The 25,643-nt window shown below is 30.1% G+C and overlaps 2 protein-coding genes across 2 annotated transcripts; one reads left to right on the forward strand and one right to left on the reverse strand.

Annotated features, from left to right (window-relative positions):
- The first annotated feature begins 1,365 nt into the window (after positions 1-1,365).
- On the forward strand, positions 1,366-7,928 carry LOC145320391 (uncharacterized). Its single transcript, XM_080162798.1, has 7 exons — positions 1,366-1,414; positions 2,891-2,955; positions 4,069-4,135; positions 4,309-4,358; positions 5,635-5,712; positions 6,994-7,128; positions 7,417-7,928. The coding sequence occupies exons 1-7, from the start codon at positions 1,370-1,372 to the stop codon at positions 7,487-7,489; spliced, it is 513 nt and encodes a 170-aa protein (XP_080018924.1). The 5' UTR covers positions 1,366-1,369; the 3' UTR covers positions 7,490-7,928.
- A 7,910-nt stretch (positions 7,929-15,838) lies between these two features.
- On the reverse strand, positions 15,839-25,634 carry LOC145319856 (uncharacterized). The gene is made up of 16 exons (XM_080162260.1): positions 25,533-25,634; positions 25,209-25,314; positions 24,502-24,601; positions 24,324-24,427; positions 24,107-24,165; positions 23,773-23,859; positions 23,416-23,434; positions 22,791-22,836; positions 19,915-20,003; positions 19,798-19,842; positions 19,585-19,696; positions 19,171-19,293; positions 16,909-16,947; positions 16,596-16,628; positions 16,407-16,522; positions 15,839-15,994 (listed from the first exon to the last, which is right to left on the reverse strand). Exons 1-16 carry the CDS (start codon positions 25,627-25,629, stop codon positions 15,931-15,933), a joined length of 1,239 nt encoding a protein of 412 aa, XP_080018386.1. The 5' UTR covers positions 25,630-25,634; the 3' UTR covers positions 15,839-15,930.
- Between the last annotated feature and the right edge of the window lie 9 nt (positions 25,635-25,643).

The following is a 25,643-nucleotide window of genomic DNA, read 5'->3' on the forward strand; positions in this document are numbered from 1 at the left end:
GGAAAGACACAGGAGCAGTGTCAAAGCGGAGAAAGGGAAACTTGTTAGAGTTCAAGTTCCTAGACCAGTCTCTTTCTAGTGATAGGCCAGGGTAACCTGGAGATAGGATAGAGATTCCAGCTCGCCCAAGAGAAAGAGTTGTCTTTTCTATATAAGCAAAAGGTTACCTTGAAACACTGTTTGAGTGAGTAAAGGTAACCCTAGCTAAGAACACGTCCATTCAAGACATGTCTCCTGAGGAAGCTGGACCTTGAAAATCAATCTTAAGGCTATGGTTGAACTCGTCTCCTAATAGAAATAACCTCTACATAGAAAAAAACTCCAGCCACCAACAGGGGCGTCCAAGTTTTTTTTTTTTTTTTGGGGGGGGGGGGGTAAACCTACCTTTCCCCCCCCTCCCCTTGGACGTCTATGGCCACCAATTTTTTTTAAAACTAAAATTCCCATGAACATACGAGGCTTTGCTTTTAAATTATGCAACAATCTTCTTTATTTTGCTTTTTATTTATTTATAATAGCTAGTCGGTGTTTTTAGTATGTAGTAGATGTAAAATTGTCCATACAATTTAGATATGCAATCGTTTTTTTTTTGTAGACTTCTTATTTTTGAAGTAATTTAAGTTTTTTTTATAATTAAGTTGGTTGTAAGGTACTAAAATGCAACCAAAAAGAAGAAAGTGCCATTATGAACAAAAATAGTTAGATCTTTAATTTTACACGTTACTTTTTTAATTCTGTTGGGAAATTATTGAAAAATTGATTTTTTTGAGTCTTGATCAAATCAAAACGCTGAACTTAAATATCCTTACACTGACAAAAAAATATGTATTTGTATATACCTTAATAATGAGAAATAAATATATTACAAATCCATTTTAATCCAGTAGCTTCTGATAGGTCTTGTGAAGGTTTATAACTTCTTTTTTTGAGTGTACAACCACCAACTCAATAGAAATCGCACCTAAGCAAAATGACCCCTCAAAATCTTTTTTTACCTTTTCTTTTTAAACCTTCCCCCCCCCCCCCCCCCTAGTACCCAGTATAAAACTTTCATTGGAATTTTACTGTAGAAATGGGATTTTTTCAGATGTTATTGGATATAAACGGCTGAATTTTGACATGAAGATTCTGCTGACCAATGAATATCCACTCATTTTGTTCAATTTTAGTTTTACCTCATTAAATTATCTTATATTTATAAGTTTTGCTACCTACGATTATTGATATTCTTTTTTAAATTAGAAAAATATCAAATTTAATCTTAGTGCATTTTTTATGAAAATAGCAATAAATTTTATTTTACACTTTAATATCTATTTGAATTTCAATTAGATTTACTGATTATGATATTTTTCCATGTAGAGAATCAATGATGGGAATTACTTTGAATCCAATTGATGACAATTATGTAAAGGTTAGTGTCTGTTATCACTCACGCAACCCCTCCTAGATTGTGTCAGAATAGTCATTTCTCATATTCATTCGAAACCGATTAATATCCGGTGGTTTAATACCGGCCACACTACAAAACTATGTCTCGCATCATATTATATTTTCTACAAATGTAAAAATGTACAATCATGAGATTGCCTTCTGTATGTTGGGGCTAAAAAACTGGTTTTAATCTTAAAATGTACATTTACATCCGCGGAAGCTGTTTATAATACGATGCAAGAAATAACTTTTCGTTGGTATTATAAGATTAAAACCACTTTTGTTAACCCTGAGGAGCCGCAGATAGGGGATAATAAAACTCATATTAAAGGAAGCATGCAAGAAATGCCACGCTTTAACTGCTGAAAGACTGCCACAAGTAGACCAAATACCCCAAATTTGAGGCCTTCAGCTTCTATAACAAAAAAGTTCTAGGCATTTTAAAATGACATTTTATGTACAATGGAAATTTTGAAAGAATTGCAATGCTCATGTTGAAAACTTTAAAATTAAACTACGTGGCCTAGAAACAAAATTATAAGCTTATTTTTGTCATAAATTTAGGTTTCCAGTAACTAATTATATTTTTACAATAAAAATACCCATTTTTATAGTCAAAATCATTAAAAAAAAAAGTTTTACTTGCGTTGTACCGAATGTACTGTAGCCAATCAGAAGGCTGAATCAGCTAAGCAACCAATCACAGCTAAGCTTGTATAAGTTTACCCCTTTGTTTCCGCTATGATTTTCGTTTAAAAATGCAATTTAAATCGAATTTTTTTCAAAGATTTTGACTATGAAATGTGGTGTTTTTATTGTAAAAATGTAATCAGTTACAGGCAATCTAAGTTTCTGACAAAGATAAGGTTATAATTTTATGTCTAGGCAACGTAATTTAATATTGTTTTTTCTTTTATGAGCATTGGAAATCTTTCAAAAATTCCATTGTACATAAAATGCTATTTTGAAATGCCTAGTACATTTTTGTTATTGAAGCTGAAGGCTTATAATTTAGGGTATTGGGTCTTCTTGTGGCAGTCTTTCAGCAGTTAAAGCGTGTTATTTCTTGCAGGCGTCCTTTAATTTTATAATTGTCTGTAAAAAAATTTTCAAAATGGCTGGGAACCGGTTCCAATAAAGCAGATATTAATCTGTTTTGAAGTTATACTGGAATAAAGATTATTGAGTATATAGTTTGTGTCATAGATATTAAATAGCCTACATTTATACATCTTTTATTCTTTGGGACCTTTTTTATGTCATAGTCTTAACTAGCCTATACTTGTAAAGTTTTTTCTATTGTATCTTTTGAAATATGATAAGGGTTATTTGCACCTTTATTTAAAACTTTTGTACTTTTCTACCCTATTTATGTTATATTTGGAAACCTACCATACTTAAATTGATAATTAATACATAAATATAAATTCTTTAAATTTATTTATAATTATTTTAGATGCAGTGTATGCCTCTTTACTCAATTCTTATGGCCATGGGTAACCCAACTGTTCATCACTTCAGGTAAAAATTTTAAATAGATATTCCCTATAAGTTAGAAATGGTTTTAGTTTGAATTGGAATATATATTACTAGCAGCTACACCCCTATTATCTAGGGACTAGATTTTTATAGAGATAAGATGTGTGCAAAAAAATAGTCTAATACCATCCCCCTGCTTATATCTAAAATTTAATAGCGTGAAACCATCCCATGGCTTATGAAACCTTTCCTAAAATCTGTTTTGTAGTTCTTAAAAATCTTAAGCTTTAGACAAAAAAAAATAGGGTTATAGTTAAGAAACTAGTGTTAATGCATTATAAAAACATTATTTTAGACCAACATATAAATTAAAAGATCATTGAGACAAAATAATATTTAATTTTCTTTTTAATCTGTCTTCAAATACATTGTCAAATCATATACATTGAAAAAACATGTTTTTGGGGTATACTTGGTGGAAAACTGCAAAATATTTAAATGCCCAATGAAGAAAATAAGATATTGATTATTAATTTCTGCCAACGGTAGGTTGGGTAAATTAGGTAATACTTTTGAACAAAGAAAAAAAAATGTATATTTAGTTATACACATTTTTAAAAGCGAAGCTTTTCTATATTTAGGGTCAGTCCGTCCGTACGTCCGTCCCAGACAGATATCTTTTTTCGTTAATTTAGGCAAGTTAGAATTGTCCTATCGATTTCAAACTTTGAATGGTGATTCCTGTAGTAAATAGGAATGATTTATAAAGCGTAGGAACTATGTAATCATTACTAGAATGTCCGTAAGTCCAATTTAAACATATTTATATGTGCTCCAATTATCCGTTTGATCTGGTATACTGATTCCTGGGACAACAAAGTACAATATTATAGGCAAAGCAACTCTATAATCAAGTCCTAAAAATGTAAGTATGTCCATAAACATTATACTATTTCAAGCAATTTTTTAACAAATTTACTTACAATTTTGATTCGATTCTTATACATTTATATTCTGATTATTCAGTTCTGACACTATACAAGTATTAATGTCCGTTTGTCCTACTGTTTCAGTGCTTTGCTTTTATGGATATTGTCATCCTTTTAAAGATATGTGTTAACAAACAAAATTGCAAAGGGATTCTTTTTTTTTCAGCTTGGACGTTGAAGGTGCCGAATTTGCTATCCTAAGAACTATTCCTTGGGACAAGGTTGACATACAGGTGAATACAGCTACTAATATCTTTTTTGTTGGCCTGAAGGCAATAATTTTTCATTTTACTCTCTGCGGATAACTGTTTAGAAAATGATACGATATGTGTATGTAAATAAGTCTAAAATCAGTTTTGATTTAGTGGAAATTAATTCTTTCAATGCAATAATTAATCAATTTTAGACGCTGAGTATTGAAACCCATCTTTTAAACAGAATTTTTCCAGGAACAAGGTATATTTTACATTTTTAATAAAGTTCTTTCAAAGAGCTGAAAGTCAGTTCCTCTGAATAATAAAAATGACTGCATAGTCCGTCTGCATTGATAGCTTTTTCAAAGGGGTAGTTTTACGAAATGCATTTGAACTTAATTTATTGAACCGCATATTTTTTGCTAGTTAATGGGTTAAACTATATTTATATGGCATATATTTGAAAGAATTTCAATTTTCTACCACGTAGTTTTGAAAATATCAAGACTAGAAAATTGTCTTTTTGTGATATATGCAATTTAAAAAGACAATTTTCAAGTCTTGATATTTTAAAAACTACATGATAGAAAATTGAAATTCTTTCAAATATATGCCTTATAAATGTAGTTTAACCAATTAACCAGGAAAAAATATGCGGTTCACTAAGTTAAGTTCAAATGCATTTAGTGAAACTACCCCTTTAAACCTAATCAGCTTGTGTTTAATAATAAAGTTTCTTATTGATAACAATTAACCCATTAGTGCCGAGCGCCACTTTTATGGGCCAATCGAGCTAAAAGTCTCAGGGAAGCTTTATAATGGTAAAAACGGAATTCCAATTTTTTTGTTTTGCTCTAGTGGCGTGCACAGGAAAGTTGCAAAAAAACCCGGTTCGGCCTGGCCATAAATACCAACCAGGCATTATTTGGGCGGTTTCCGCCGGCATTAAAACCCGGTTTTGTAGTAAAAACCCGGTTATTTCGGCCGTTTCGGGTAAAAAAGCCCGTTTGTCGAAGTTTTTAAACCCAACATACACAAAAAAAGGGTGTAAAAAAACGATAAAAAAATCATATAAAAAATAATAATTTGAATAAAACGAATTAACAAATAGATGTACTTGTCAATAAACATTAGATTTCACGAAAAAAATCAGCGACTTTACTATAAAAACAAAAAAGTTAGAAGGGTATTTTGAATTTTCATGATTTTCAAATTTTGTTGATCTATACCGGCAAACGAAAGTAAGCTAAACTGCCTGTTTCAGGGGGAAATGAAAGCTAGGGTAGTAGAGGGGGGATTCATACTGAGAATGATGCAATTATGAAGCCGGAAACCGTTTTTTTTTTCATTTTTCGGAACCGGGTTTTAATACCCGGTTCGTCACTAATGGGTTAATAAAAACCTAGAAAAGAGATGGGGTATAGGGTATATCCTGACGTCAATAGAATATGTAGGCCAAAAGCGTTTACATTTATCCCCATTTTGCACTATAGACAGCTACCGGTTTGTGGTTTTTAATATGATGAAAAACTTTGTAGGGAGGAGCTGATACAGTTTATGGATGAAGTTGGTTATGAAATCCTACCCTGGGCGCACACAACTACAAATGAGCTCAGGTCATTTATTTTTCTTGTGGCGGCGCTATTGGCTGATACAAAATTGGGACATAGTCCCTGACTGGAGGAGAAAGTTACTATGCCCCCAATTAATTATTTTACTTTAATGTAACCCTTATTGCATTTTGACCTTAAAGGACGCCTGAAAGAAATACCACGCTTTAACTGATGAAAGATTGCCACAAGTAGACACTATACCCCAAATTTAAAGCCTTCAGCTTCAATTACAAAAAAGTTCTAGGCATTTCAAAATAGCATTTTATGTACAATGCAAATTTTGAAAGATTTCTAATGCTCATAAAAGAAAAAAGAATATTAAATTACGTCACCTAGACACAAAATCATAACCTTATCTTTGTCAGAAACTTAGATTGCCGGTAACTGATAACATTTTTACATTAAAAACATCAGATTTCATAGTTAAAATCTATGGAAAAAAAATTTGATTTAAATTGCATTTTTAAATGAAAATCATAGTGGAAACAAAGGAGGAAACCAATACAAGCTCAGCTGTGACTGGTTGCTTAGCTGATTTATCCTTCTGATTGGCTACAGTACTCTCAGTACAATGCAAGTTAAATTTAATTTTTTTTAATGCTTTTGACTATAAAATGGGTATTTTTATTGTAAAAATATAATTAGTTACTGGCAATCTAAATTTATGAAAAAGATAAGCTTATAATTTTGTTTCTAGGCCACATAGTTTAATTTCAAAATTTCTAACATTAACATTGAAATTCTTTCAAAATTTTCATTGTACATAAAAGGTCATTTTAAAATGCCTAATAATTTTTTGTTATAGAAGCTGAAGGCTCAAATTTGGGGTATTGGGTCTACTTGTGGCAGGGTTTCAGCAGTTAAAGCATGGTATTTCTTGCAGGCTTCCTTTAATATCATTTATTGAACTTTATTGTCTGTTAGTATCTGTGTTGATGGCGTTCCTGCAGCAAGCACGTCTGTTTGGAGCATAACTTTTTAGTGGCATTTCATTATATGAACATATGAATATTAGATCCCATCTCTTTACCCTAAATTTAAGAAAATAGTAGCTGGACAAAGGGTCTCAAAAATCAGCCATGTTACGCCATAAAAATGAGAGAAAAGTTGGAAAGAAAACCTCTAAAAAAGAGATGGATATTGATAATTCCTTATTTTTATTACGTCACAAGGCTGATTTTTTGTGAAACTTTGTCCAGCTATAAAAATACAATCAATCACGGTTTCAAAGTTTAAAAAAACACAAATAACCAACTGCAAATTCACCTAGTTAATTTCTTATAGAACTTTTATGTCCACAACTGATGATCTGTTTGTGAGAAAGGATATTCCCTTGAAGATGACCAAGGAGGAGAAGGAGAAGCTTTACTCCGAGGAGAACAGATCATATCCAGATAAACCACATTCAGAATTTAATAGGTAAGTCTAGTATCAGTTATATCACCCTATTTGTAGATTAAAAGTAATGATTGAAAAGTTTGAATCAACATTTCAAGATCCAATGAAAGTACCCAAAGTTTTAAGCAAATAGATGAGATCATTTTTTTTTAAAGTTTGGGTACCATAAAAAAAGGCCAATATCACCAATCCCTCTGAGCGCATTTCACACAAGATATTTCTTCGATCTCAATTTTTTAGTTAAGATTGTATATCTGCAGAGCTCCTCCTCTATACCTCTGTCAGTTTAATGTTTTTTATTATTTGCAGGAGAGACCCAGAGTATACCTACAACAGGGAAGAGTATAGACAAAGCAAACTTAACAAGAAAGATGAGCTATAAAAATTATTTCTTAAGTGTGTCTTTCCATATGTATATTGTGATAATCAAATTCCAAGAATCTCATTTTCAGTATGGCTTTGAAACAAATTGATATTCGCTGGATTAGAATTGATCCTCAGGCAAACTGAAAAATTATGTATTGCACCATGTTGTAGACACTTTTCCACAAATAGTAAAATAAAAATCATAAAATCGAGAGCCCCAAGGGGCTAACAAAACTAGGTTTAATCTTATAATATTTAATTTAAATAATTTTGCGGAAAGCTGTCTATAAAATGATGCAATAAATGATTATTAAATTTTCATTTTGAAGTAAAAATTTGAATTATTATCATACTTTGTTTTATTTTTTAGAAAAATATAATGATATATGATCATATTTATACCCGTTTAAAATTATATTTGTACACTCTTAGTATATAAATACTCATGTTCATTATTTTGTTATTTGCATCTTTTGAATCACCTGAATTTTATAACATGGCAGTTAATAGAGAGTCGGGAGCAATGTTGTGTGCAGATCTTGGTGGAAGTAGCGAAAAATCCATATAGGAATTGGATAGTTGAAGTGGAGAAAGGTTTTGTGTGAACAGTAGTTGAACACGAGTCAGACGGTTCTAATCCTAAGTTGAAGTATGGGAAAGACACAGGAGCAGTGTCAAAGCGGAGAAAGGGAAACTTGTTAGAGTTCAAGTTCCTAGACCAGTCTCTTTCTAGTGATAGGCCAGGGTAACCTGGAGATAGGATAGAGATTCCAGCTCGCCCAAGAGAAAGAGTTGTCTTTTCTATATAAGCAAAAGGTTACCTTGAAACACTGTTTGAGTGAGTAAAGGTAACCCTAGCTAAGAACACGTCCATTCAAGACATGTCTCCTGAGGAAGCTGGACCTTGAAAATCAATCTTAAGGCTATGGTTGAACTCGTCTCCTAATAGAAATAACCTCTACATAGAAAAAAACTCCAGCCACCAACAGGGGCGTCCAAGTTTTTTTTTTTTTTTTGGGGGGGGGGGGGTAAACCTACCTTTCCCCCCCCTCCCCTTGGACGTCTATGGCCACCAATTTTTTTTAAAACTAAAATTCCCATGAACATACGAGGCTTTGCTTTTAAATTATGCAACAATCTTCTTTATTTTGCTTTTTATTTATTTATAATAGCTAGTCGGTGTTTTTAGTATGTAGTAGATGTAAAATTGTCCATACAATTTAGATATGCAATCGTTTTTTTTTTGTAGACTTCTTATTTTTGAAGTAATTTAAGTTTTTTTTATAATTAAGTTGGTTGTAAGGTACTAAAATGCAACCAAAAAGAAGAAAGTGCCATTATGAACAAAAATAGTTAGATCTTTAATTTTACACGTTACTTTTTTAATTCTGTTGGGAAATTATTGAAAAATTGATTTTTTTGAGTCTTGATCAAATCAAAACGCTGAACTTAAATATCCTTACACTGACAAAAAAATATGTATTTGTATATACCTTAATAATGAGAAATAAATATATTACAAATCCATTTTAATCCATTAAAAAACTGTTATAAAAAATATAAGTTTATTTTAAGAATTGTAATAGCCAATCACAAACAAACTAGCCAAACATGATTTCAGCTTTAAAGGGTTAACTTGAACAAAAACCTTCTTGTATTGTTCATCAAATACAGACTTACTTTTAGAATAGTTTAACACCTTTTTATACCAAACCAATATGACATGGGCCGCCGATTTTGTTTCCTTGGGTCTAATATACCTTTCTATAAGACAATAATTATAAACACAGAAATCATTATTTCAGCTTGGTTTCTCTTGGAGTGTAGAAATAAGAAAATTAAACCAGCATTGGCAATGCTAAAAGACTTTTAAAAGAATTATAGAGCAATATTTATGAGTTTTCCTAAATATCAAAATGCATATAATAAGTAGATAAGAGGATAAAAGTATTTTTTCTAACCTAAACTTTCATTCTTTTTTGTTTTCAGATCCAAGCTGAAGGCTCAGTGTTAACCCTTAACAGTCAGGTCCCTAGCCGCACCTTAATCGGTGAGGGGGGGGGGGCATTCAATGCAGAAAATGTTTATCTTTATGTAAATTTTATATTAGAAATATCAAAATATAAATTAAAGCGGCCACAGCTTTACTTGGCAGCTGCCAGCTGCCGCAGTTGGCAGTTGGCGGGAAAACGACGGCGGATCATTATGAAATTTTAATACGGTATGTAGACATGTAAGAAAAGCTTAAGTTAAAATTTGAAGTCTCTAAGTCAAAAATTTCTAGAGACCTGAAGGATCAGGACCTGCAGGATCATACCTGGAACCTGAAATTGACTTGAACACCTGTATTTAATATGAGGATGTACTACTAGTGGAAATTAGTGCCTGCCAGGATGGAAACACTTACAAACAAAGACATCAAATTTTTAGACACACTTAAGTATTTTCAACTCACCTGTAAAGATAACAGGTGGGGATTGATAAATCTTTAAAAGGAGTAAGAAAAAAGAATAATCCTGAGGATAATTATTTCTTGCGATTTTTTACCATGTCAATTCAAGCTTGTTATTCATATGGTGACATTAATCCCACAAGTTACTTCATCCAATAGAGGGTCAGTATACAGCCAACACAATAATCTTGAGGTGGAGCTTTTGGTGGTCTGCCCAATAAATCATATTGCAGTCTTAATTTTAACAGGCCATTTTTATATTTCCTTTGTATGCAGTTTTTAGTTTTAAGATGATTATCCATTAGACACATTTAGACACGGCTGAGTCAAAATTTGATAATGAATTACTTTTCCTATAAATGTACAACCCCCCTCCCCCTTAAGACAAATAAAGAATCAAATAATAAGAATAATAATTGGATGAATGTGAATAGTCAAAGAAGACAGAGCGCATGAAAGAAACTGAAATTATTTTTATGTAGTAATTGTAAATAATTTTCAATTTTATAGTTTAGTAATATTTTTGTGATTTTACGTTTATAAACTGATTAAAAACCAATAAAATATGTAATAATAATAGATTTTAAAGATTTTCCTTAAAGAATATTACTCCTGGATTTGAGAACTACCAAGTTTTCCAGTATATTACCTAAAACTAATCAAAAAATTTCATAACTTTGATGTTGAATACCCACTAATTTCAAATTTAAATGATTTAAAAGTTTTAAGTGGTTAAACCCTACCCAGATTTGGGGGAGGTTGTATTACCTCTATTATCATCCCCTTTACTTTTTTATGTATTTTATGTTAAAGGTTTATATTCTTCCATGTCAGTACAACCTTCTATTATGTTTCTTTGTTATTTCAAATAATTTTCAAAAGGGCGGATATGGTAGAGCATGAAAATTGCCTACATCCATACAATGACTTATTTATAAAAATAAAATAGCATAAAACCATCCGTGGACTTATAAGAAGCTTCAATGTAAAGGAAAACCATATTGGTTCAGCATTTAGCAAGATCATTTGCTACATACAATTAAGCTTACTAATTTTTTTCTTGACAGGTAAAAAGAGCTGAATATGATGAGATACAACACAAGCCTAACAAAGCCCCTAATTGAGCATCATACTGGATATAACCCTTTCATCTATATTTTAAGGTATATTTTTCCATTCCTTTATTTAAAACTAGTGGCTACGCCCATAGCATCTAGGTGTATGTATCCAAATGGGTGAAAGAATAGCTTAAAACCATCCTAAGGCTTGAGTCTAAAAGGAAACAGCCTAAACCATTCAAGGACCTATATGGAGCTTCCCTAAATGGAGATTTCAAATGTTTCTGTAGTTATTGCGATCTTGTGATTTAAACAAAAAATCCTTGCTACTCTATGTATATAACTAGCGGCTTCGCCCCTAGCCTCTAAGGGCTTTGCCCCAAGAGGTGATCAAAAAAAGAATTTTGGCGAAATTCGTAAAAGGACAAAGGAAATCTTCAGCAAAAAAAAAGGGGGGGGGGGGTTGGGGGTGTCTCACCACCCCCCAAGAAAATAGCCTAAAACCACCACAGGACCAGTAGGTATATTCCCAAAAGAGTAGAATCCGATCGGTTTAGTGGTTATTGAGATCTTAAGGGACGGACAGACATCATTCTACTTTGTATTATGGATAGAATGATATAGAATAGAAGCACAATTCTTATCTAAAACATATAATAGCACCTAATTAATAAATTTTTTCTGCAATTATTATTTATAGCAAAGCTAATATATAATTCATTTGTCTGTCCGTTAGTTTGTCAGTCTGTCAGTTTGAATCGCTACAAAGGAAAGATTATTTTCTCAGCTACTATTAATGATCAACAGCTAAAATTTTTAGTAAAGATTCCTTTGACATCTGCACACCTAATCTATATATTGTTATGTCTGTTTTTCTGTCGGTCATGCTTTAAAAGATGTAATCATTATTCCGGTTTTGTGATTCTCTTCAAGATTTTGCATAATATCTTTCTTTTTTTTTCTTTGTTATGAGAACTGAACATTTGTTCAAGAACTCACTTGTCCATTCCATGATTTTTTTGTGCTTTGCTGCTAATGGATGTTTTTAAATATTGATTTACTACATTTTATTAAAATTTGATAACTTTAAAACTATGCAGGCACAATGATGTTTTGAAACTATCAGCTTGGTGTTGGAATCCTTCCTGGCAACATTGTTATTAGAGAGAAATAAGAATAGAAAAACTGATCATCATTATCAATCAAATCAAATCAAAATCAAATTTATTCACCATAAGATCCGACAACCCCTGATCTTGGACAATTATCCTCCATCAGGACATAAATAATTAATATTATTAATATATAATAGACAATGATAATGGCAATTTAAATAGCTATTAAAGATTTGGTTATTAATTACATTATCACAGTATATAAGTTAAAGTGATGGATTATTATTTATTTCCCATCTAATCATTATAAGATAATTTGGTACATTATAGCAATAATAAAATGAATAATAATGATTAATTATGATTATCAAGCGGATAATGCCCTGCCTGGCGTTCAGGTACAGTACGTAGCCCTAAGGCTGGAGCACGCACTTGATGACGGTAGTGCGCTTTTGCTGGCCGATCTGCCTGGCAAAATTTGATATGATTGTGCACTGTTATTTCTATCAATCCATAAATCTGCTATTGTGTTTTTAGTGAGTTCCGTATACCCCCAGCTTTCTCGTACTCCCTCCGCCATCGGTTGTCCCCCACCGCCATGTCACGCCTCTAGATGCAGTCTTAAAAATAAGGTTAATACAATTAAATGGTCCGAGGACCACAAAACAATGTTATCGGTAGAAAGCACAATATTTAACCCAAATGATTAAGTCCCAAGAATAATAAATAGCTTGCATTCATGTGTATTATTCTTTAATAAAAAAAACCTTACTAAGTTACTTGAAACACAATGAATTTTGTTTGCTCTCCTGCTGTAAATATTAAGTGGTTTCAAATGTAGTATGAAGTCGTTTTTTTCTATCTTGTTTTATGTATGTGAGAGATAGAGGGCTACAACTAAGTGACTTTTTAATTAAATAAATGGTGTTTAACATATGAGAGAAGCAGAAAAATCTGAACTTACTTATTGCACATTGATCATAATCCCTTTAAAAATAAGGATGACAATATCCATAAAAGTGTAAAAGAGAAGCTCTTAAATCAGACAGTAAGGCACACAAATATAAACATTTGTAGTTTTGGAACTTTTATGAGTGTTTCGATTATAACATTGTATCAGTTGTCATATGGATCATTAATTAAACTGTTTTTAACCTATTTTTAAAACATATATCAAAAATATACTATGACACCAGTAGAATTAAACTGCAGAGCCTAAATTTGAATTAAGTCCCCAATAAACTTTTTTGAGGGGATTTAAAAATTAATTTTACTGTTGCTGTGGTCATTTTTGATCAGAGCAAAAGGTCTTTTTTTATTTGGGTAAAATTCGTAGCTTTTAGAGTGTTTTGCTTCATATATATAGTATTCTGGTATAGAGTAAAATTAGGCCTTTTGATTTCATCTAAATTAATTCACTAAAAACTTAATTCTTTACAATATATCAATGAATTAACTTTATCGTGCTTGTTTTCCATCACTTATTTAAAACACAAAAAAATTGGCTGTAAAGGGTTAAATAGTGAAAGATGACAACAACGTTTACGCAATACAAAAAAATTTTTTTTGTCACATATACCAATATGATAAAATATAAGATTATTCAAACTAATTTTTTAAAATAATTTTAAAAAGCATGTATCTTTTATGTGTATAGTTTTCATTCTTTTCATTTTAATTAAATAAAAATTATTTAACTACATTGGAAATAAGTCACTTTGTGAAAACACTCTTTTTTGAATTGTAAAAAACTGAAATGAAACAAGGCTTCTAATTGGTTCAGACTTCAGAATAATATGTTTTATTTTAATGTTAAATTTCTTCTTTATAAATTATTGTTTTAGAAAAAAATTAATTGCATCGAACAGAGTAGAGTTTTTATTATTGTATTGATATAATCTGAATCACATCAAATTGTTCTGTAAGAAACAATTTAACCCCAAACTAAAAAATGCTTTTGCTTCCATCAAAATGATCACAGCAACATATAAAATTGATTTTTAAATCCCCCAAAAAAAGTTTATTGGGGACTTAATTCAAATTTGGGCTCTGCAGTCTGATTCTACTGGTGTCATAGTATATTTTTGATATAAGATAAAAAAATAGGTTAAAAACAGTTTAAACTAAGATAAATATATCATTAACAAATTGCTTGTAAATACGTTAAAAATCAACTTTTTACAATTGACCACCAGAATTTTTGGTAACAAATTTAGTGTTGCGCCGCTTTCTGAACCATGCTAAAAAACTACAATGCCAAGTTTGAAATCAATAGTACATTTCTACCTTGCCCAAATCAACTATTAGATAAATCCTTTATCAGATGTATGGATGAACCGACCCTAAAAATACAGAAAAGCTTAACTTTTAAAAACAAGCATGACAAAATATTTAAATGCTCAATAATTTGAATATGTTCTATTGTAATTTTAACACTATAACGAATATTGCCAAAAATCTATGAATTTTAAAGGCTGCTAGCTGCCAAACGGATATTTTTTCTTAAAACAGTGTGCGTGCAGGATATTTACGTTCAGCAGTTTGGCAGCTATTAGCCTTTGAAATTTATAGATTTTTGGCAATATTTTACCGTGAACTGTAGTTGATCCAAATATTTACATTTCTTGACATTAATTTTGATTTAATAGCAATGATGCCTATTTTGGCCAAAACTTTAGTTTCACAGAGTATCCAACAAAAAGTAAATTTTGGATCTAGCATGATGCCCACTGTCAAAAAATTTTTTTTTGCTTAAACCCTGTGTTTTATTTGTGGGCATATGTGGTATTAAGAGTTCAATGGATTGTGGACTGAAAGTTTGCCAAATTTCACCCTGTAAATGTCATTTTTGCGTCTGTATAGCTAAAAAAATTTTCAAATTGGATATTTTTTTCTTCAAATTACTTTACTAAGTGTCTAAGTATGTTTGACCATAGTGTTTTCTGACGGTATTAAAAATATAAATTTTTTGGACACCCTGCTTTTTCAAAAAAAAATTATAAATATATTTAGTTTTTTTTTATATTTTATTTTACCCATTTTCATACTTTTGGGACACCCTGTGTATGTGTTTAAAAATGGTAGTTTTTGCCCCTTTCATGGGGGTAGGAGTAATTTAAGGGCCTTAGACATTTCCTTCATTTTTTTAGAACTGTGTATGGCGCATCATTTGTTATTTATGCATCAAACGCCTCCCGCGAACCATTTTGCCATTATTCACCGCCAAAGGCGGAATTTTTTTACTTTAAATAAAATTAATAAAAACCAAGAATCTTTAGGATTTATTACCATTACCTCATAAGGGCGGGATTCTCCTTCGATTTAAGTGATCATCTAGAGAATCCAGAGTATCATCCACTTGTAATGGGATGAGATACTCTAACATCCAAATATATTAAGTTAAGTATCATCCATCAGGCAACCAACCCTTTGTTTACAAAACCTTTGTCTGAGAAGTCCTAACTGTGCATGGTAGTGAGATGTGCCTGTTTATATATCAAGGCATTACCCCTAATCTTGCTATTTAGGTCGTGGATCTGACATAGAAGCAGTAGGAACTATTTTTAACGTCTTTAGTTATTGTCGTCCCGAGATTTGAACCTATCACCTCCCCTGCGTCAAGCAGATGCACAATGTGTTGAGCCACGATTGCAGGTTATCTTAGGATTAGGATTAGGTTGCACATTTTTACCATTTCATAAAATTTAAATGAGAGGCAAAAAACTTCTTAGGTAGGGGTTTACATGTAAACATACAATTTATTAAGGATAACACGTGATTTATGGAAACAATGGTTCAAATTTTAAATACTTCTACAACTAGTGCAAATAAATTAATAGCAATGGTGCCAAGCTGGGTTCCAACACCAAAAGGACAGCTTCAGGAGGGCATTGTATCTGAAACATACTTTTTTTCAGAAAATGATTATTTTTATGTAGATTTTATATTTTAAGTAGAAAATTTGGGCACAGGATCCATATAGAGATTGATTGTTGGAACCGTGGAGGATCAGGACCTGCAAGACCATACATGGAACCTAAAACTGACAGGAAAACCTTTATTTCTCATCATTTTGCGCTACTATAGCATTAAATGACTTCATGGAGGAACATGGTAGCCGTATTCTCCCAACTTCATTGTCAATTAGAGAGAAAGCCTGATCTAATAATATATTATAGAATTTTGGCCACATAAAATGCTTTGTTTGACTAAAAAATAGTTTTGCTCATTACCTGGATGACCCTGCCAGGTTTACTGGCATCCTGCACCTTGTATATTACAAATGATCTGTTATTACATGTATCTTACTTGGACAAAAGTGTATCTTCATATAAGTTTTCTCCTGCATAATGTTGAATATAAGGCTTGGAAAGGCAGGTATGATACTCTATTTTCTGTGGTTCCATTATCCCAGCAAAAAATGACTAGATATGGACAAACATAATTTTTAAACAACTATTTAGTCAAAATGTTGTCTAAAAGAAAAATAAATTTTACCATATGATTGTACTGACATGGGATCATATACACCTAAATTAATCAAATATTTGTAATACTAGATACTTAAAAAATTATAAAAAGACAGTTTTATTTTTAAAATATTATGGTAACTAATTTACTAATCTTAAAGTTTTAAAAAGCAAATAAAGTTCTTATAGTGTCTTTGTAGAAGCTTTACTCAATAATGATATTCATTTACATTTTCTTAATGATGTATACACTTTATGTATGTATCAAAAACTTTAAATTATTTTGTTTTGAATGAGAAACTAGTAAAATTATGAATTATATATCTTATTTGACTGTTTACCTTCTCAGGATGTTTGTATCTGATCAAGTGATAGCCTCCCTAAAAGTAAAATTTATTCTACATATATCTCAACAACTAGAATTAAATTATATTTTTTTTTAACTTTTATTGGTTTTAGGCTCAAGTAAATACTCTAAAGACATATTGCCTAAATAATCCAATAGGAAAATACTGATAATACATTCAAGAAACATTTTACAAATCTTGTTACATAAGGGCATACTTTTTTTCATTTTTCATAAATTGTTGCATATATTATCTTGGGTAAATTATTTCCTGTAAAAATTTCTTCTCTTGAATAATACTAGTGGCTTCGCCCCTAGCCTCTAGGGGCTTCGCCCCATGAGGTAATGGAAAGTCAATCCTCCAGAATAATTTCATAGTTTTATTTTCAAAAAGTTATTCTTTGCCGAATTACTCTTTAGTAAAATTAAACCCAGGTTATGCGCCGTATGCACAAAAATTTTAATTCGTAAAAATTAAACCCTGGTTGTCCACTGTATATCTCGTACGGGGTGAGCATAAGCGAGTACCCCGTATACGGCGCAAGCTCTGATAGTCCCACTGATTGGTCCACATATACACAAAAATTGAAAACTCACCTCTGTAAATTTTATTTAACTTTTTAAAGATGTCAATTTTTAAAAGTTAGAAAAAGCCAAAAATTTTTTGGGTGAAATTTTTTTTTTGGAGGGGGGGGTTCATGGGGGCTTCGCCCCATGGTGCAGTGGGGATCCCCCAACCCAATTACTGGTTTTTGTTTACAAAAATAAAAAAAAATTTAAAAAATTGGAAATGGGGATTTTTTATTTTAAGGGGGGTTGGGGTGTCCCACCCTCCTAGAAAATAGCCTAAAACCACCAGAGGACCAGTAGGTATATTCCCAGAAGAGTAGAGCCCAATTTGTTTAGCAGTTACTGAGATTTTACAAAAAATGTAAAAAAAAAATTTTTGGGGGGAAGTGTTTTTTTTAGTTTTTGGGGGGGTTAGGGAGTGTCCCACCTCCCAGGAAAATAGCTTAAAACCATCACAGGACCAGTAGGTATAATCCCTGAAGATTAGAGCCCAATCGGTTCAGCGGTTACTGAGATCTTAAGCTTCAGACGGACAGACAGAAGGACAGATGGACAGACATCAAGCTACTTTGTATTATAGATGAAGTATATTACAAAACAAATAAGTTAATTACAAAATTATTTCAATAAAGTTAGCTTTTGAAAAAATTCTATCTTTGAAAAATCGTCTCAAATTTCGTCACCCATATCTTGAATATAACAAAATTTAAACAAGGCCCAAGGTTTTTTGTCTTCAAACAAATCCCTTCATTCAGTTTGACAAAAAATGGGGTCAAATGGATTATCTAGATATATTTCATCTATTTTGAGAGTCAAAAATAATATAACAATTAATAATCCTCAGTATTGTTGTTATACTGTCTTCTCAATTAAAACTGGTTCTGCACAACTATGTATTACAGAAAGAAATAATAATCATAAAATAATTCCAGTTTTGTTACTCTTGTAATTTTTAAATTGCACTCATTTTTTATTCTCTATGAATTTTATCTATCCATCAATGTTAGTTTTGTTTGTCTATAAGATCTCGCTGAATGATCAAGTTCTCTAATTTATGGAAGCTTTTTTTATTTCCTGATTTAGATTTTACCTATACCAAGGTTTTTTGTTTCATCCATAAGTAATTTGATACAACATTAAGGGTAATTCTTTCTTATTTGTTTATTATTTTACTGTTTTTGGATCTAAGTTATGAAATCTAGAAATTTCTTAAAATAAATATAAATTGACAAGAGCAATTGAAAATAAACTGAAAAGAAGAGTGGGAAGAAGCAGTAGGTATACACTATTTTTTAGCTTAGTCTAATTTTTATTAAAAATCATACAATTTTGGTTCAAATTTTGGTTCATTTAGATTAAATCGTGATTAAACAATGACAATAAAAAAAACAATAATGAATTGTGAATCTATTTAAAATCTCAAGAGTACCACAGCTTAAGACCTAGCCCTTGTGGAAAATTTGCACTACCAGGAGAGTGCATATTTCATAAAAAATTTGGGGTTTGTCTTTATCGAATAAGACCAAACTGGCTTAAGTACTTGAAATCTTGGAGATTGACCCCATAATGCCTTAGAGATTTCAAGTACTTAAGACTGTTTAAGTGGTTGGCAGTGATCTGTTTTTTACACTGTTTATTTAATTCATTCATAATTCATCAACTAAATCAATCAAAAAAATATGTATACTTGATCTGTCATTGGGATGTAGTGAAACTCCTGTATCATTTTACGGAAATATTCTGGAGCAATTATTTCAGGTTGTGCTCTTAGTTTGTCAATATCCAACAACAGTAACCCACCATTCAAAGCCTAAATATCATGATTGTCACTGTTTGTTCTAAAATGCTATAATTTTTGTTGTTAATCCACATTTCATAAACTATTTAGAATTCCCTCATAAAGACAACCAAAAAGATGAATTTGGCAGGAACATTTAAATTCAAGTTCAAGGTTTTTCTGAAGCATCAAACAAAACTTTGTTAAATGGGTCATTTTAAGCATCATAAATAATTTGACCAACCCTTTTTGTTTGGTTCAGTGGCAATAAGTATATATTCAGACATCTGCATACTTTTTGTATTTTAGAAATAATTAAGATACCTGATAAGGTCCTGTCTGACCAAAACTGGAAGATTTAACTTTTTCTAAATAATTCCAAGATCTAAATTTGTTGATATAAAACCAGTCTTTTGCCAAACCAAATACCTCTTTTCTAAGAATAAATAATTTATATGTTTAAACTATAAATCAAAGCAAACAAATACAGAACATGAATTCAAAATATTCGAAACTCTTGATAAAAATAACTAGAACCTGTTCATTAAATTAAACTGATCATGTAGTAGGCCAATGTCACACCTAAAAATGATTAGTTTAAAAGCTATAACTTTGTATATTTATAATTTTGTAAAATATATGATTTCCACCAACCTTAACCGCATATCAATATCAAGACGAATTATTTTTTTTATGAACATTGGAAATTCATTCATGATTAGGAACTGAATGTAGAAAGTATCCTGAAAAATTTTGTTTTACAAAAATTAATGATTTTATAGCAATCATGATACATATATTTATTATAATGTGAATTTGACTTATATTAAGATTGTTAATCAAATATAGCTGATGTTTTAATCATCAACATTCATTCCTAGTCCTTGTTGCAAGCTTTTTTATAATTTGAATGTCTGTTAGTCATTTCTCACAGGCCTGGGATATTGGATGTGTTGTTGAAAGTGAGATAGTATTTTTCAGGTGCCTTTAAAAATATACCTCAATTTACATGGATTTTGTTTGGCTCCTAAAGCAGCTAGGAAAAATAGATCCAAAAACTGGTGACTCCATCTTTCACTCAAATGAAATGAGAGGCCAAAAACTTTAGAGGGAAGGTGGGGGAGTAGGGTGTTAAGTGCTCTCTCCACCAGAAATAGAGTTAAATGAACAAACTTATTAGAAACAAATACATAGTTGTTTTTCCTTCTAAATCATGAGTAAATTTTAATCATGTTTGAAATAGACTATTCTAACATACATCAATTAACTGTATGATCTTTAAGTTACAAATGCACGTACAGAGAGACTGTCCCTTATTATACAACAGCTTTTTTTAAAAAAAATGACTATATACATGAAAATTAAAAGCAATGTTCAATAACTTGATAAGGAAAAATAAGGAAATAGAGTAAAGAAAAGATTTATTTTAAATTAACAGACTTTATTAGAATAGCACCCAGCATATACTTTTATCGCATTATTTTAAGAAACATGTCGCATTAATACGTCCTTAATGACGTAACTTTTTTATTACTATACAAATGACGTTTCATATTTTTTTAAAGGACGTTTTGTGTACCAAAAATACGTCGTTATCTTTAAAAAAACGTCACAAAAAAAAATATAAATAATAACAATATTTTGAATTTAATGACATGTTATCTTAAATAACGGCACATTAAAACGTCAATTTTTTCTTTAAAACGTCCAGAAAAACAAGATGGCCGCCAAACTAACAATATAACAAAAATATTAAATGACATATTATTTATAAAGACATATCAAAACGTCATTTTTTTACTGTAAAACGTCAAAAAAAACAATATGGCCGCCAAAATTGGTATTTAATGTGTATCAATAAAATATTAGATTTAATATTAAACAATTATTATATTGAATTAAATAGATATTTTTTAATTAAATCATTGAATTAATTAATAATTAGAAATTGATTTGAGTTAAATAAAAATGGATTATTTTAATAAAAATTGCAATTAATCTAGATGCTTGAATATGAGAAAAGTACACAGGAAAAAAATAAGACCTCACTCTTAATCAGGAAATGAGAAAATCTTTTTTTTATATATTTCTAAATTTCTGCCTTTTATTGCCTAACCAACCGACCAACATACAAAATATCATGGAACAGATTGGTTAGAAGCCTCTAGGGGCACTGGTAGGAGGGGGAAAAGTTGACCTTATCCCATTTTAAATTTGAGTTTCAAAAGAGTTTTAAAAAATATTTTTTTTGGGGGGAGGGGGGTGTAGAATCCTTCCAAAAGATAGTTAAAAACCTTCCCAGGACCTATAAGAAGCTTAACTGTAAAAGAGAACAATATCAGTTCAGCGGTTAGCGAGATCCTTTGGGACAGACAAAAAACGTTTACTAATTAATATAATAGGATTGATATAAAATAGAACTCTTACCTTTAAAGTTATAAAACCAATTGAAATTCACTAAAGTCCCCAAAATTGTTTAAGCTAACTTCTTACCTCAACATTGTAAAACTTATATTCATGATTTGTCATCGATTATGATCTCCTTTCGAAAATATGCAACAAGAGAAGGAAAAATGTTTTTAAAATTCATTTAACTCATTCTCTCATCACATTTACGAACGAAGTTCTATTATAAAGTAAATCTTATTCTTCACACAAATTAAATTACTCAAATTGTAATGATTGTTTGTAGGGTTAAACTGTTACTAAATACTCATAATATTTATATGGGGATCATAGTTCAGAAATTTTTTTTGTCTTTTAATAAGAAAAATTTAACTTCAAAAATAAAAATAATAGATTTCTTGATTTTATTTTTATGTTACAAACTTTTAGTTTTTAAGAAGAAAAAAATAATTATGTCAGAATTTTTTCTGAACTCTTCCTTATTTCCTAAAGTGTCTTGAAAATTATTTAATTAATCAAGATGACACATTACACAAAAAGGACGTATTGATTCCACATTATTTATTTTATTTACTGCGGAATTAATATGTAATATGTAAGTAATATATTAATAAATTATTTAATCAATAAAGATGACTTATTACAAATTAAGGACGTTTTAATACCACATTATTTATTTTATTTACTGTCACATTAATATGTAATTCTACACATATATATTAATATGTGGAAAAAATACCAAATGACGCATTGAAACAACCATAATTTTTATATTTAATCAGGCATTAATTTGTAATTTCTTTTTTTAAGAAAAATAATAGCAAATAAAAAACAATTAATGACATATTAATAAGTCATTTTCTTTAAATACGTCACAAAAAAGACGTATTGAAAATTAACGACATGTCAATGCAACATTTCTAAAGAAACAAAACCACTTTAGTAGATGCTGGGTAACACCTTCAACAGTTTAACTAATATGAGATATGAATACTATTATGAGTCAGTATAGATTACAAATAGCAATATTTAGGGAAATAATGCATTTGTCCATCACCCATATGATTTGGATTTTAAAAAAAACTGAATATAACTCTAATTAATTCATATGGAAATAAAATTACCAATTTGTATCTTGAAGAACATACAAAAGAGCTTTGCATTTGATACCTGAAAATTGTTCAAGGTGTCTCAGAAAAAATATTTTTTTATTCTTTATTTTATTGAACAAGTAGATAATATTAATCAGGGCATATAATCATTTTTATTATACTCCATCTGGTTGACTCACAAAAATGAAAAACACAACTTATTTTCTGAGATACCCTTACTTACTCATAAATTACTATAAATAAGAAGTTGAAAGTCTTCATAAGGACAGCTAAATCAAATATTAGAAGATATTAAACAAAATATACTACCAATTTTAGAGAGGGAAAGGGAATCAGAAATTAAAAGAGAAAATAGAATTCAAATTATTTAATGAAGGGAACAAAAATTTGGACTAGAAAAAAAATATTTTCCTAAAAATCATACAAGAACATGAAGACATAAATAAGCCATATCAGAGCCTTAAATTGTAATATTGCAAACTGTAAAACAAATGTATATTTAGAAATGGAGAAAATAAAAAAATAAAAGTTATAGGGTTGATACTTTATAATAATAATCAAGATTATAGAACCAGATTTTTTATCTGATATGCATGTAAATTATTTTATTAATTATCAATATTTTTAAAATTCTCACCTATAACCATTCTTATCAACTGAAATAAAATTGCTATTAATCTGTTATTTATATCTTTGGCATAAATTAAAGTGGTTTCTCCCCTATCTAATGGTAAAACGTTTTCTAGAACAATACAAAATATCATATAAGCTGTTCAGGAACAATATTAGGCTCCTCTGCTAAACAATTGGCCACCCCAGGCCTTTTGCCCATCATGGTTAAAAAAAATTTATTTTGATACCTGCTGAAAGCTGTCTATAGTATGAAGTGATAAATATCTATTCTGTCTAATTTTTGCTTAAGAACTAGATATGGTTAAAACAGTATTTTAAAGCAATAATTAAAGTTTTTACTTATTTCTATGTATATTTAGACCTGTTATATTGCCAATTACAGCTTCATCTATATTTAGATCTGGAATTTCAAAATCTTCTTGTGGACACAAAATATCGCTGTACAAATCTGATATATGAATAATGATTTTAATAAAAGATTGTCCCAACAATGTTAGAAATTGCTGGGAAGTATCTGGCCGAATGCATATTATCATGCCAGGCTTAGAAAATGATTGACATTCATTTCTACTGCTGAGAAGAGTGAAATTGAAACATATGGTTTCTAATAAGAAGACATTGGCAGATTTATAGGCAGAAAATATCTATGAAATTTTAGGGTAATTTTTCAAAAAAAGATAAGAGAGCTCCATTACCTAACATTTTCCTATATTTTTGTTGAAAAAACACAAAAGAAACATACTGTATCTGAAACCTAAACAAAATTTTATGTAATTTTTTTGTAAATATGAAATAGATATTCATATTTTATTTGTTAAATTATCCTAATATGTATCATAAGATTCAAAAATATAAAGTTAACCATTATTGACAAAAAACTTTATTTTGAAAATTTTGTTTATATAATTTTACCTAGGAAATTTCCAATTTTCATTAACAAGTTTTCTTTCTTTATAAAATAGCTTGTTGTGAAGAACTTTTCCAATTGATTCTTTAAATATTGTATTCACAATGGTCTTAAAAAATGTTTTAGATAATAAATTGGACTAAATGTAAATATAGAATACATTTAAGTTTAATTTAAGTTAACCTTGCTTTTTTCATCTGTAACAAAGATAAAATTTATTGGAGTTCCAGTACTTTCAACAAATATGGAAAATAAAAATCTTTCAAGATGTCTCTTCAACCTCCTAAAAAATAACTTTTTAAAATATAAAGACTTCTAGTGATTAACAAAAATGTATTTATATATTCATGTTACCCATAATTAAGGTATTATCTTTGTAACATGTTAAAACATGCCCGTGAATTACAGAATCTCATTTTAAAAAGTTAGATGGTTATAATTTATAGAAGATGACAAAAAAATATAGTAAATATGCAACTATGAAAGCAGCAAAAAATTGTCATGGAGCAGTATGACAGTCTATGTTATTAAATGACAAACATGAGCTACTGTCAGGGAAATCGACACTAGAAAAATAAAAGATCTATTTTTTATAGCCTTTGAGATTTTTTTTTGACAGTTTCTGTAGTGAGCAGGTATGTCTGACAAGCTCCTCCCCTCACCCCTGAATAAGAATGTATGGAAGCCTTACCAGAATAAGGTTCAATATTTCCAATATCAATATCCAGTTAAGCATTGTTTATAATTAACAATTCTAACACTCTCACCTTTCCTTATCCCCCCTCCATCCCCCTTAATAAGAATTTAGAAGCCTCACCAGAATGGAGTTAAATATTTCTGATTGTTCCAGTTTAACATTGTTTATAATTTCGAATATATCACAATCTTACCTTAATACTTTTTCCTTATCAGAATTTGATGAAATTTGAAATAATAAAAGAAGGTGAACAAAGTCATCTCCTGGATCTTTAAGGCTTCCTGGAAGTTGAAGAATATCTACAAGTAGTAAATAGTAGGTAAAAGTTAGTTTTACCTTAACAATTCATTAAACCTCTTAATTAACTAAAAATTCAAAATTGCCTATACAAAAAAAAATAATGGATTTTAAAAAAAACTTCTTTCCTATTCAATAAATCTAAAATCTGCACCTGAAAAACAACTGATTTATGAAAAATGGTACATAACCAATCATTCAGGATATAGAACATTTTTACCTGTTTCATCAATATTTTCTAAATTATTTACTAAAGAACAATTATCAGCCAAATTAGGATCACTCAAGTTCAGAAAAAATAATACAGCAAATATCATCTTATTTATCTGAA

The sequence above is a fragment of the Acartia tonsa genome, chromosome 5, assembly GCF_053477335.1.
Source record: "Acartia tonsa isolate MP-2025a chromosome 5, ASM5347733v1, whole genome shotgun sequence".
NCBI classification, from domain to species: Eukaryota; Metazoa; Arthropoda; class Copepoda; order Calanoida; family Acartiidae; genus Acartia; species Acartia tonsa.